Source organism: Sander lucioperca, chromosome 14, assembly GCF_008315115.2.
Source record: "Sander lucioperca isolate FBNREF2018 chromosome 14, SLUC_FBN_1.2, whole genome shotgun sequence".
Classification (NCBI taxonomy): Eukaryota; Metazoa; Chordata; class Actinopteri; order Perciformes; family Percidae; genus Sander; species Sander lucioperca.
The window spans coordinates 28,879,213-28,892,248 of NC_050186.1; the positions used below are offsets into that span (position 1 = coordinate 28,879,213).

The 13,036-nt window shown below is 41.9% G+C and overlaps 1 protein-coding gene across 2 annotated transcripts; it reads right to left on the reverse strand.

Moving 5' to 3' along the window:
- Positions 1–2,892: 2,892 nt before the first annotated feature.
- LOC116034860 lies at positions 2,893–9,611 on the reverse strand. Of its 2 annotated transcripts, XM_031277620.2 has the most exons (5): positions 7,463–9,602; positions 6,918–7,130; positions 6,254–6,645; positions 5,028–5,215; positions 2,893–4,153 (listed from the first exon to the last, which is right to left on the reverse strand). In XM_031277620.2, exons 1-5 carry the CDS (start codon positions 9,501–9,503, stop codon positions 3,700–3,702), a joined length of 3,288 nt encoding a protein of 1,095 aa, XP_031133480.1. In that variant the 5' UTR covers positions 9,504–9,602; the 3' UTR covers positions 2,893–3,699. The 2 variants fall into 2 exon arrangements, with proteins under 2 accessions (XP_031133480.1, XP_031133481.1); XM_031277621.2 differs by lacking the exon at positions 2,893–4,153 and having other exon boundaries at positions 5,213–5,283; positions 7,463–9,611.
- Positions 9,612–13,036: the final 3,425 nt, after the last annotated feature.

Here is a 13,036-nt window from a genome sequence, read left to right on the forward strand (position 1 = left end):
ATTTGCATATAGAGCGGGGAAATGAGATCCAATCACTAGCTTTTACAGTCTATGATCACAAGCCCGTTTTTAATTTATTTTACCAACCGATTGAGGTTAAAAGGGAAATATAAAGGTTTTTTGCACTCCATTTAATTAATCGACAGTATTATCTATTGAAGTTTTGTTAAATTTTTAACTTTGTTCTGCCTTTTGTCTTCTTTTCTTCCAGTTTGATGAGAATAGATCTGAATAGAAACCCTCTTGTGGCAAGTCATTCATTTCCACCAAAAAAGTTGTTTAAAACCACAAAACCTCCAACTGTGAAACACATGAAATACTCATTGTGTAAACAGTGGTGTGAAAAATACTGTACATACTGTAGAACATCACATTACTAAACCACAATCTTGTTCAAAGGAAAACACGCCAGGTTCATCCTTGTGGTTAAGTGTTAAAGGACAGTACTAGTGTTTCAACATGTTTTACACCATTTACTACAAATCCTGTATGAAGTGCAATCCAATACAACACCATCACAAACGATGGGCTCAGAAATTAAAGGATCATTTCATTTCATTAAAACTTTTAGCTCTTATTTTTGTAGCTTGTCAATCATTTTTACCAGTACTAAAAACATTGAACTACTCATCAGGTTATAGGAACAGTTTGACATTTTAGTTAGATGAGAAGATTGACACGACTCTCATATGTGTACGATAAATATAAAACAATTAGCTTGGCCTAAAGGCTGGATAAAGCAATCCTGGTTTTGTCCAGCAGTAACAAAATCCACCTGCCAGCACATACAAAGCTCACTTAACATATTATATCTCATTTGTTTAACATGTACAAAAAAACAGAGTGCTATCACAAGGGATATATGCTGATTTGTTTTTACACAGATTATCATTTTTGAAACTTGGGGGCTATGGGGGCTTGTTTACAGCCTGTCTGACTATCTCACTGCTCGTGTTTCTCGACCTGTCAGACTTTAGTGATGTCGCTGCATTCCCAGATCTCAGCTGGTGAATGTTATTACTGACAGAAATTATGGACAAATATACAAAAATAAGACCCAAGTTGTAATAAACCAGACTTACCTTAATCACCCCACCAACTTAAAACACCTCTGATTCAGTGCCAGCAAAAAGTGAAGCTTCACAAAGTAGTGCCTACAGCAGTGTAATATTATTTCATTGTACAGGTGTTTGATGTCCACTACCTCCCTAAATTTAATTTCAGTGCAATTTTATAGAAACAAACGTGAGTTTTGCATTTGGCTGCATTTTGGAAACAGTATGAGGAATGTAAAGTACACATCAACAGAGATCAGATGTGGGCGACAAGTGTTAAAAAGCTGTAATATCATCTCTGTTACTGACTAATTCTGAAAATGTCTTCTGTGAGACAGCTTCAGACTGAAACTTCAACCTTGTGTTTTTTTGTCCTCTCATAACGACATCAGATAATCACACTGAAAACCAACCCGCTCTGCAAGTGCTTGCAAGTTACCTTTTGCTTTAAGCTATCACGTATCTTTGTGACAGTCTTTGTCAGACAATCTTTTCTTTGGCATTCATATCCAGTGAAACTGAATGCTCAGGGGCAGAAGCTTGTGCTCCCTATTGTTGCAGATATTTGGACCGAGCTCAAGGCTTTGGACTAAAGGAGGGAATCCCTTTTTAAATAAGGCTTTGGACAGTGTGTAGACTCTGTTAATCCACAGCAGGAACAAGCTACATATCCAAACTAAGGCTGAGAAAGTACCAAGAACAAAGGTTCATATAACTGCTGTCATAAAATCAGTGTCAACTGTGAGAAACTTGCTCTCTTTAAACTATGACTGACTGTGCTCCTGAAATGTAATCCTGGGTGTAAAAATGTATTTGAGTTCTGAAATTAAAGTCTGAAATCTGACTTGAAACTCAGAATTCTGAGATTATTCAGAATCAGAAAGGAGTTAATTTATTCTCAGATAATTCTGTGTAAAAGTCAGTTTCTTTGCAGAACTCAGAACAATAATTCTTCATGTGGCCCTAATCCTCTTCAGTAGAGAGAATGCCTTCCGGTTGAGAATGAACTTGAAAATCAGGAGTTTTGTACATCCACAATGAAGTAAATGTAGCTGTTAAGAGAAGCTGCAGTAGCAGACCTGTAGCTATCCTGTTCCAATTTTCATTTGGCAGCAAGATTGAATTAAATGAAAATGACGTTACAGTTTACGTAGCATATGCTGGTTCACTGTTGGTATGCTGGTGCTGATCTTCTACCATACATCACTAATAAACAGCATGCCACTCATGTTCCACTATCACATACCACTATCCACTGACAAACTGGTAATTTTTGCCACTATAAGTGCTGTGGTCAGATCAGAAATTGGCATAGCAAAGGTGGTGTGGAAGCTTGGTGACACAGTGGCTATCACATACCACTATCCCCTGACAAACTGGTCATTTTTGCCACTATAAGTGCTGTGGTCAGATCAGAAATTGGCATGGCAAAGGCGGTGTGGAAGCTTGGTGACACAGTGGCTACTGTAGCTGGCGAGCTGACGGCACAAATGGTAGTTTGCTAGACTTCAGTCTGGCTGCTGAGTCTACACCTCTTTGACGTAGCCTGTAGAAGTAGTTTCTACTTGACCAATGCAAATCAGATGCGCAAAACAGCCAATACGAAAGCTTTCTCTATTTTGGGCTCGATGGTGTTTAAGCCCCCACCGTCGACTTCAAGGCAGCGCTGCGACCGTCGAATTCAAGGCACCTAACCCTAACCCTTGCCTAACCCTAGTACCTTCCATGCAGCACTGCCTGGAAGATGACATTGGGGGCTTAAAACACCAAACACCCTATTTTGGACTTGTGGTTCTCTCCACAATGTCAAGACAGGTTGTGAACATTTTTGCTCAGATTTACTTTGTCTGTATTATCGAATCCAGTGATTGGGGCGATTCCACTTTAATTATAATCCGACATTTTGTGGATATACGGTAAATGCTGGTCTGGCTGGCCTCTTAAACTCCTTGAAGCGTTATTATGGATCCCCACGTAACTTCTAGGCAAGTCCCGCACTACGAAGCAGCTCGATTGGTTGGGGTTAGGCATTGACCTTGAATGGTTAAGGTTAGGATAGCCGATTGGTCAGGGGGTAAGACATAAACAAATCGGGTTAAGTTACTTTGCGTAAGCATTGACACCTGGCCAATAGTAGTGTGTGAATGCTATTGAAGGGCGGGTCTTGCCTAGAAGTTGCGTGGGTTCCATAATAACGCCTCCTTGAAGGCTGATGTTATGCTAATGGCTAAGCTAGAGGAGTTAGCCATAGCTAAATATTAGCCATGTCAGTATAGTTATGTGTAGGAATATTACAGTAGATAATGACAATGTTACAAATGAGTTTTTAATGCCGTGAGAAGTGTTATCTGTGGTACAGCAGTAAGATGTTTTCACACCTAACCTTAAGCCAAATCATTTGGTAACCAAGGTGTCAATATGTCAGCACATGAATACAATCAGGCTATGCGTCTGGGGGGGTATCTGCCAGTGGAACAAGAGAGGCATATCATTAGCCACTTTTTGGCCATGCTGTGGATAGGCCTAGGTGTAAACCTTGTTTGTGTTTATGAAACCAGCTGTCCAGCAAACTGTTGTTCAGTTGAGTGGTCGGTAAACCGAGAACTCTCTAAACGAAATCCAACTTAAACCCTTAGTTGAGTTTTTAAACGGAGGAGTCAGATTGATGTCCATGAAACTGCAGCAGCGATTTGTGTTTGAGGAATGCAGCAATTGACGTGGACCTTTTGACCCTTGTGGTGCCTGACATGGTCAGCGGCCTCTCTCCCGGGGAAGCAAAGGAGAGGTGATGCCGCCGACGGCGGGGGGTCTGCTGACGCTGTTCCTGGTCTTCTCTCACAACTCCTCCATCTCCTCCCCCAGCAGGTCGTGATGGAGCTCCCAGCAGCTGAAAGACATCCGACTGTGTCGTGCTGCTCAGGTACTGCCAGGCCTTCTTTCCCGCTGCGTCCCTCAGCTTCACATCTGCGTTGAACTTGTTAACCAGCAACCGCATTATGTTCTTGTTGCCGTGGATGGCAGCAATATGGAGAGGCGTGTGGCCACATGTTGACTTGGCATTCATGTTGAAGGTCAAACCAGCTTTCTCGACTCCATACCTGAAACCCCAGCCAGAGAGAGCAGATCAGTGCCTGTTTGCCTAAAGTAGTTTTAATTTACCTTTTACGTCCCTCACACAGTAATTTCATAAATATTCTTCAAGTGCATTTTGACATTTTGATTGCGTGTCAGTTTTTTCACTGCACAATTAAAATATTTAGCAATCAAATTAGTCTATGTCTTTAAAGTGCTCATATTATGCTCATTTTCAGGTTCATAATTGTATTTAGAGGTTATATCAGGATAGGTTTACATGGTTTAATTTTCAAAAAACAATATTTTTGTTGTACTGCACCATTGCTGCAGCTCCTCTTTTCACCCTGTGTGTTGAGCTCTGTTTTAGCTACAGAGTGAGACATCTCACTTCTGTTCCATCTTTGTTGGGAGTCACACATGCACAGTACCTAGGTAAGCACTGCTAGCTAGTCAGAAGCAGAGTATGAGGGCGTGCCACGCTAGCAGCTAAGCGAGCATTATAACGTGTGTTACAAAGTGACAAGAAGACGTTTGTCACGGAGGTAAAGGCTGGACTACAATAGAGCTGTTTGGAGCAGTTAGTGAACAGTGTTTTCTGTTGGAGATGGTAAGTCCCTTTGGGGTGGACTTTGGGCTTTTTCACTTTGGAAGCCTATTACATGCACAAAGCGATATATAACACAATAAAGGAAAGGGAAGACGCCAAAAAGCATAATATGAGCACTTTAAGGCTGACATGTATGCAGAAAACATCAGAAACATATCAATGATCCATGTAAGCAGCTCAGATATCACTAATTACAGCCCACAAAGTACTGTAGTATTCCAGTTTCAGAATGCTACTTGAACCAAACCTTCCTGTTTTACAGCTGACAGAGCTAACTGCTAGCTGCGTACCATAAGGTGTTGAGGACTCTGTGGTCACCGTGTTTTGCAATCCAGTGCAGCACAGTGAAGCCGGAGATGAAGTCTTGTCTGTTAAGAAGGGACGAGTCCTCCCTGAACAGGGTGTAGATATCGGGCCAGGCACCTGCCGCCCCCTTCACCAGCCAGGCGTGCTCCCTGGGCTCCAGAGGAACCATTGACTGATGACAGGGGCAAAGAACTTAATCAATGTCCCTCCTGGGAATCAGTAGTGTTATCATATCGTGTCCTCCATTTAAAAAAAAAAAAGAGTAAATGTTTTTGTTTTGTTAGAAAGAAATCTCAAAAAGGTTAAGACCAGAAATGATTGGTCTTTGCTAGTTGTCAATCTCACTGTGCATCATAACTACAGCTGGGTTTGCTTTTTATATTTATCAAAATGAACCACATCTCTCTAATGCATCAGGTTTTAAATTTGTCTTCACACAAAAAAGAACTCAAAAATTTTCTAAATTATTATTTTAATCATGAAATATATTATCAAATAATAAGTAAACATAATATATGTTATATATACAGAATATGACCAGACAACTTCTGATACTATTCTTTTCTGATGTGGACACATTTTGGTAATTACTCAAAAAAGGATTGAGATTCAATACCTAGCCTCTGCACACAGGTAACTATTTTGATTATGAGTTGAATCTGATTTTTATATATATATATATATATATATATATATATATATATATATATATATATATATATAGATAGATAGATAGATAGATAGATAGATAGATAGATAGATAGATAGATAGATAGATAGATAGATAGATAGAGAAAACACGAGGGCTTACTGACTCATTGTTCAATTATTTCTACACATAAAATGCAAACCATCCGGACCAACTAACTCATTCAGTCAATAACAATTAAATATAAACTTTACACTGTTAAAAAAAGTTGAGAAAGGGACAAAAACATATATATAGACACAGGTCAGTACTCATATCTAAATGGACATAATCCATTTTAAATCACTCCCAATCAATGCAGTTGGTTTTCCAACCTCAAATCTATGCATTATGTTGAATGAAAGTTTGTTATACCTGTAGATTTGTCCATAAATCATTTTCGAGTGATAAGTGTTAATGTTACCCTGTTCTCTCTTATCAGCTAAACTACCATACCAAGAGTATACAGCAGGTTTGAATGGAACATTTAAAAAGCTACACTGTACTGTCTATAAGTCTCACCTGTCTACTGGGGCCTTCATGACGAGCAGTGGAGGAGGCGGCAATGGGAGAGCTCCTCCTTCCTCCTCTCCCCTTCACCTCCTCGTCCAGGTCAACGAGGCTTTGGCAGCGAGGTGGTGTGGAACAGGACGACAGCGAGGAAGATGACAGGTTGTAGCGTAGGCTAAGTGAGGAGGAGATTAGGTGGAGGCGGTTCAGCCTGGCCGCCTCACTTCCTCCTCCTGCTCTTGACTCCTCCTGGACGAGCTGGTCGAGATCGGCTCCCAGACTGCGGGACATCCTGCTCCTCAAGAGGCTGCTGAGCCGCCTGGCAACTGCCGGGTGCAACCCCAGCGGCGGCGAAGAGGTAGAGCCCTCGCTCGACTCTGCCTCTTCTCGGTCGTAGATATCACCTGTGGGGTGGAGTTTGAGCACAAATAATTCCCAGGCTGTACAAAACATTTGGATTGACTCACTAATTAGTTGGTGTAAATATCGTCAGTATTGTTGCCCCTCTACAGTCACTCTATAATTTCAGTCATGACAAAGATATCTTCAAATCTAGAGATTGTTAAAGATATTGAGACTTTTATGAGCACAGAGATGTGACCTGTCAAATGATATTTTCCACTAACAGCTGATGACTAATAGCCCCTTCACTACACTTACAAACTTCAGCTCTGACCTGTGGAGAGGTGGCATGGCACCATACAGGGTGTAGAGTTCTGGTTGTCGTGGAGATAGTCGGAGGAATAATGGAATGGTGACAAACGAGCTGTGGGCTCCTGGTCGTCATGGAGATGGCCTGTAGAATTATGCCAAGGCACCGTTGTTTTACTGTTGGCACGACGGGCTCGCTCCAATACTTCCTGGATTTTTGAACCACCCCCAGTCTCACCTGTTGACACAGCAGAATTTAAAGGGAAATTCTGCAGCTTTTTTTATACTGTTTTCTGCTCTCTACAGCTACAACTCAAAAGGAATTGCCTCAAAGCTTGTTCATTTTAAGGTAGGCTATCAATCTAAAATAGTTTTTGGGACTGACACATATCATTAATTATAGTAAATATACCAAAAGTTGGCATTGTCTGTCTAGTCAGAGTCATAATTGTGTTTAGTTATTCTTCATCAAATAGTTCTCGATTCAAAAAAGAAGAGGTCTTTAAGCGATTCTGACATAAGGAAATTATAGAATATCACCAGACTCAACCTTACAGACTGCTGCTGTACCTGCTCTGGCATGTAGATCTTCATAGCTGCCGTTCCACCCCAATCCTCTGGGGGAGAGATAGTCGCTGCTGGAGGGGCCTGCGTCAGATGAGGGGGAGAAGATGCTACTGTGGCTAGATGACAGCCACTCCCCTTGGCTTTGATTCAGCCCCTGCCTGGGCTCCAGCTGGACACCTGCAGTCTGCGAGTATCGGCAGTCTGCGTGGGCATCATGGTGAGGCACCACCTCTGTAGCTCCGTCAGGGGACGCCATGTAGCGCTCTGCCTCTAAAGACAGGCTTTGTCTGGTGGACTCCCCTGAAACAGACCCAGGTTCCAGTCCTGGCCCAGCCCATTGTCCTCTCTGACCTACCCCCGACTCCAAGCTCCAGCCTGGGCCACGAGGGGTCATCGTTTCCCTTTCCACATCCTGAATGTAAATCTTAGGGAGCTTCCTTTCTGATGATGAGGATGAAGAGGAGGACACAACAGAGGGAGAAACAGGTGTGTCTAAAATACACGGCGAGGAGGCAGAGATGGCCCTCCCCATGTCTCTGAGAGGAGTGCTCAGGGGCCGCGCTCCTCCTGCTGAACATCGCCTTATTTGGACCTCCTCCTCATTTTCATCAAAAGACACAGCAGATTTATAGCTCTGCCTGAGTCTGATGGGGCGTGGAGCGTCAGATGAGGGGGAGAAGATGCTACTGTGGTTAGATGACAGCCTCTCCCCTTGGCTTTGATTCGGCCCCTGCCTGGGCTCCAGCTGGACACCTGCAGGCTGCGAGTATCGGCGGTCTGCGTGAGCATCATGGTGAGGCACCACCTCTGTAGCTCCGTCAGGGGACGCCATGTAGCGCTCTGCCTCTAAAGGCAGGCTTTGTCTGGTGGACTTCCCTGAAACAGACCCAGGTTCCAGTCCTGGCCCAGCCCATTGTCCTCTCTGACCTACCCCTGACTCCAAGCTCCAGCCTGGGCCACGAGGGGTCATCGTTTCCCTTTCCACATCCTGAAGGTAAATCTTAGGGAGCTTCCTTTCTGATGATGAGGATGAAGAGGAGGACACGACAACGGGAGAAACAGGTGGGTCTAAGATACACGGCGAGGAGGCAGAGATGGCCCTCCCCACGTCTCTGAGAGGAGTGCTCAGGGGCAGCGTTCCTCCTGCTGAACATTGCCTTATTTGGACCTCCTCCTCATCTTCATCAAAAGACACAGCAGATTTGTAGCTCTGCCTGAGTCTGATGGGGCGTGGAGCAGCCTGCAGCTGAAGACTGATGGGATGAAGAGGAGGTTCCCGATGAAGACCTCCCTCAGGCTGCAGACAGGCCTCCCTTCCTCTGAGGGTTTCTGGGACTGGGAGCTGCTGGCTGGTTTCTTCATGGTGTCGGAGTGCAGCGACCACAGGTGTGATTCCAGGAGGCAGCTCAAAACCCACCCTGTGCTGTGCTTTAGTACACTGATCTGGGGCAAAAGGCTCAGACAGACTGGGGGTCTTCATTTGTGCTGTCTCTGAGATCTGACTCACCACCTGATCTGCTGCTGGTCTACCACAAAGTTCAGGTGTGCGGATTACCTGCTGCCGTTTCTGTTTTAGGTTTAAATTTGTTTCCATGTTACTGTTGTTGTTGTTGTTGAGCATGATACCAGCCGCAGGTAAAATTGTTTTGCCGGCGATTACTCCCGGCGGGGCGGGTGTTGTCACCTCCCTCAGTTTCTGCCGAGGCTTCTCTGTGCTCCTAGCCGGACTCAGTTTGGCGTTCTCCGGGGAAGGTTCGGTGTTCTTTCGGGCGCAAAGTCGCGGCGGCTCGGAAGAGCCCCCTTCACCGCCGCCGGTGACATGTCCTTTGAATTTCTTTCTGAGAACGACATAAGAGACGCCATCGATCTGTTTAACGGTGGCCAAGGAGTTGACAAACTTTTTGAATTGCTCCCGGTTGCGGTTCTGGTCCGCATGGTCCCTAATGAAATGTCTGAAGTGCAGAAGCAGATCCGAGTTTTTCACCGTGCCCCCGCTGCTCTGGAGGAAATATAACAACGAGTCCTGAGTGAATTCTGTGGCCATTCTGCTCTGAATGTATATCCTCCTGTCTCTCTCCACTTCTCTGCTAGTCTCAAAGGTCGGGAAGTTGTTTCTGTCAGAGGAATATAGCTCCGCCCAGCTCAGGTATTTACCTGCTGCATTCCTGCAGAAACCCGGATGTCTGAATGATGTAAACTAAGCCTATAGAAAATAGCCTACTGTGATTGGCACAGCAACTAAATGTATACAATAATCGCATAGGCTATGATCAATGAATCAATTGTGTGTGTGTGTGTATTTTAATGAGTTTCTTTTGTACGTTTCACACAAACACTTTTGAAAGTGTCTCTAATAAGCAATTCATGAATAAGTCTTCTGATTGGCCGATAAATTCAGAATAGGCTAAGTAAAATATAGGCCTAGGTGTTAGTTTTTGCGTATTAATGTAAGGTTTCCTTGTAAATCAATCTCAAGACTGAAATATTGGAATTGACCCCTGTAGACGGGTTTAACAAGTAAAATATAGGCTACCTTTTACAGGAGAAAGGACACAGTGAACTGAAAAAATGCTTTTATATGCAGTGAAAACAAAAATGAAATGTTCATGTCAAAATTAATTTCTAACCAATTTTTCATTCTCCCTTTTTACCTTTTTGTCTTTCCCCTTTTACCCCTGCAGTTAATTAATTTAACTAATATTTTCTATGAGCAATAAAATAAAAACTCTTTAGGCCTAGGCCTATATGTGTCTCATATGAATAATGATGAAATGTAAAGGTACCCTGTGGAGTTTTTGACAACTAGTAGCACTATGAGTAATGGCTTTAGGAGCGGGTGCCCATCTTTAAGCAATAATATTGTATTGTATTGTATTGTAGGCCTATTGGACGCACCATATTCGCAAGCAATTACATGTCTCAGAAAATAATTTTAACTTGATCAGCTGGGATAAAATACAAAAGTGATAACACAAGTAAAATGTGTCCTATCCAAATACACTTAAAGCCAAACTGAATTTCAAAATTGTAGGTGTTGATGGTGCACTGAATGAACAGAATATGGGCCATAAAACCCAAATTGTGAGCTAAAAGATGCCAAAAGGTTCTGTAGAGCATAGAGAGTTGTTTTAAATTATCTGTGGATTCAGCACATAAACTAAAAATAATGGATGTAGCATCAGTGACATCATCACCCATTGGGTTGTGGACTGCCGTTTGAAGTTTGAGTTTTGGCTGTCGCCATACTAGTATTTTGGAGCCAGAATTGACCATATTTGGAAAAAAGGGCGTAGCTGGAGAGCATGACGCTGCTAAGCCAATTTCAATGGCGCTGCGCTAAGCTAATGCTGAAGAGGGAAATTCGTTGATTTTCAACCCTTCTGACGCGGGTAAACATACATCCATGGGGTAAACGCGGACCTTCAGGAGCTTTTTGTCGGCATGTAGCCTACGTCAGTACAGAAAATCGGCAGACTTTCCCTTAACCTTTGTGTTGTCTTCCCATTGACAATGCAACTTTTTATTTTTATGGGTCAACATTTAAAATGAAAACTTTTTTTTCAACTGTTTTGTCACTTTCCACCGATGTTTTTGTCACTTTTTTCCAAGGTTTTTGTCACTTTTTTCGATAATCTTCTGCACTTTTTTTTGGACATTTTTGTCACTTTTTTCACTTTTTTTATTTTTTTTCAAATGCTATGAAATTAAATAAAATACTGATAGTAAACTGATCATTTAATCTACTTGTGAAGAGCATTGTATAGAACCATCCACGTGTATTTTTTGACAATTTGGTTGAAAAAACCCCCCAAATTTCTGATATAGAAACTTTCTGAAAATGGGTCAAATTTGACCCGAGGACAACAGGAGGGTTAAGTTACCAGCTAGCTAGCGTTGCAAGGTGTTTAGTCAACCAAAATGTTCCATTCAACTTTGATGAAGTGAAAACACATAGGGAGATAGGGTAAAAGGTTTACTGAGTTAATAAATCAAGTGAGAAGTAGGATAATTTCCCCATAGACTTCAATAAAAAAACAGACTTCTTTTTGGAGCCAGTGGAGTCGCTCCTTGCTAGAAATGAGATTCAGGTTTAAGGCACTTCCGCATTGGCTTAACGGAAGTTGTCGCTTGGTTTAGCACTACCACGGTTCACATTCAATAAATCCTAATAAAGAAATAAAAAATATTTGAATAATTTCCTTCCAAAGTGTTTTCTGATCTGACCCCAATCAGCGGGACGTTGTTGTCAGTGCCCTCCAAAACAGTTACAAATGACCACTACAGGAGCAACTTGGTAGCTGAGTGGTTACAGGGCATTACTGCACCATATTACCGCAATATCCTGGTTTTATTCCAGCCTTGGGACCTTTGTTGCATGTCATAACCCTTTCTCTCTTCCCATTTCCAGTCTGTCTTTACTTTGTCAAATCAAGGCGAAAATGCCAAAAGACAAAAAAATCTGATTTGATTGATTTGAATGTTTTTTTTGTGATATGATAGTTAAGCCAAAGCTGCTTTTTTTGCATTACATTGCATACACAAGGCCATTTGATCCCTTGTTAATATATAAATAACAGCTGTATGCAGATTTACACCAGCAATCATTTTTGTGGCCACTTGGATGCAGAAAACACAAGCTGTAAACACAACACTAGCCGCGTTTCCATTTAATTGTCAACTGAATTTTAAAGCTTTAGTGCGTAACTTTTTGATATTAATGAATGTCCGTTACATTCAAGCCATTGCCAAATGAGTTGCTACAAAGCTTATTAAGACTATCAGTTTTACAAAACTCTCTCTGTATTTCTCAGTATGACTATGTTCAGAAAATTGAACACACACACACACACACACACACACCTGCTTGTTTGGTTTGCCTTTATGCTTGTAGTTGGATAATGGATGTTTGTTGATTGAAGTATTATTGATTATTGATAGGTATTGCTAAAGTTAAATAAACCTTATAGTACCTTTAAAGAGCAGTTGTCTGTGATTATTTGTGCATATGTGTTGTAATAACAGTTAGTTGTGACATTTGCTTAACTTTAACATTTTGTAACCATGCCTTAAACAAAGGCACCAAATGTACAGACACATTTTTTGCTTTGCACTTCGTTTGCAATTCTGCAACACTGTGTCTATGGGTGTGTTGCCAATTTCAGATAGTGTTTTGCACTTTGAAAAGAAGTGTTTTCCCAATGATAGCAAGAGTTTTCATTCTTGAACAAAGTTTCTAATGTAAGAAACAGTGTGTAGTGTTTTGCAAGAACTGCAAAGCAGAAAACGTGCTTGTACTTTTGGTGCCTTTGTTAAAGGCATGGTTACAAAAGTTAGGGGTTTTGACGCTTTAGTCTAAGCATTCACTTGTAGTGTGTAAGCAATGAGCAAAAACTGTAATAATGTAAGCTAACTTGTGAACCTTTGCTTATTCTTAGTTATAGTATGCATGGCAACATATTTACATTTGTTTACTGTACAGAAAAATCAGCCAATTATCTGTCCCTCCATCGTGTGTGTGTGTGTGTGTGTGTGTGTGTGTGTGTGTGTGTGTGTTTTCAAAGTAATTTACAAAATACA

Excerpts from the sequence above, each read along its gene's own strand:
- LOC116034860 (XM_031277620.2), bottom strand. The coding sequence starts at position 9,503 with ATGGCCACAGAATTCACTCAGGACTCGTTGTTATATTTCCTCCAGAGC. Across the intron at positions 7,131-7,462 it reads AGATCTACATGCCAGAGCAG|GTGAGACTGGGGGTGGTTCA; the intron begins GTACAGCAGCAG and ends CTGTGTCAACAG. Across the intron at positions 4,154-5,027 it reads AGAGTCCTCAACACCTTATG|GTATGGAGTCGAGAAAGCTG; the intron begins GTACGCAGCTAG and ends CTGGGGTTTCAG.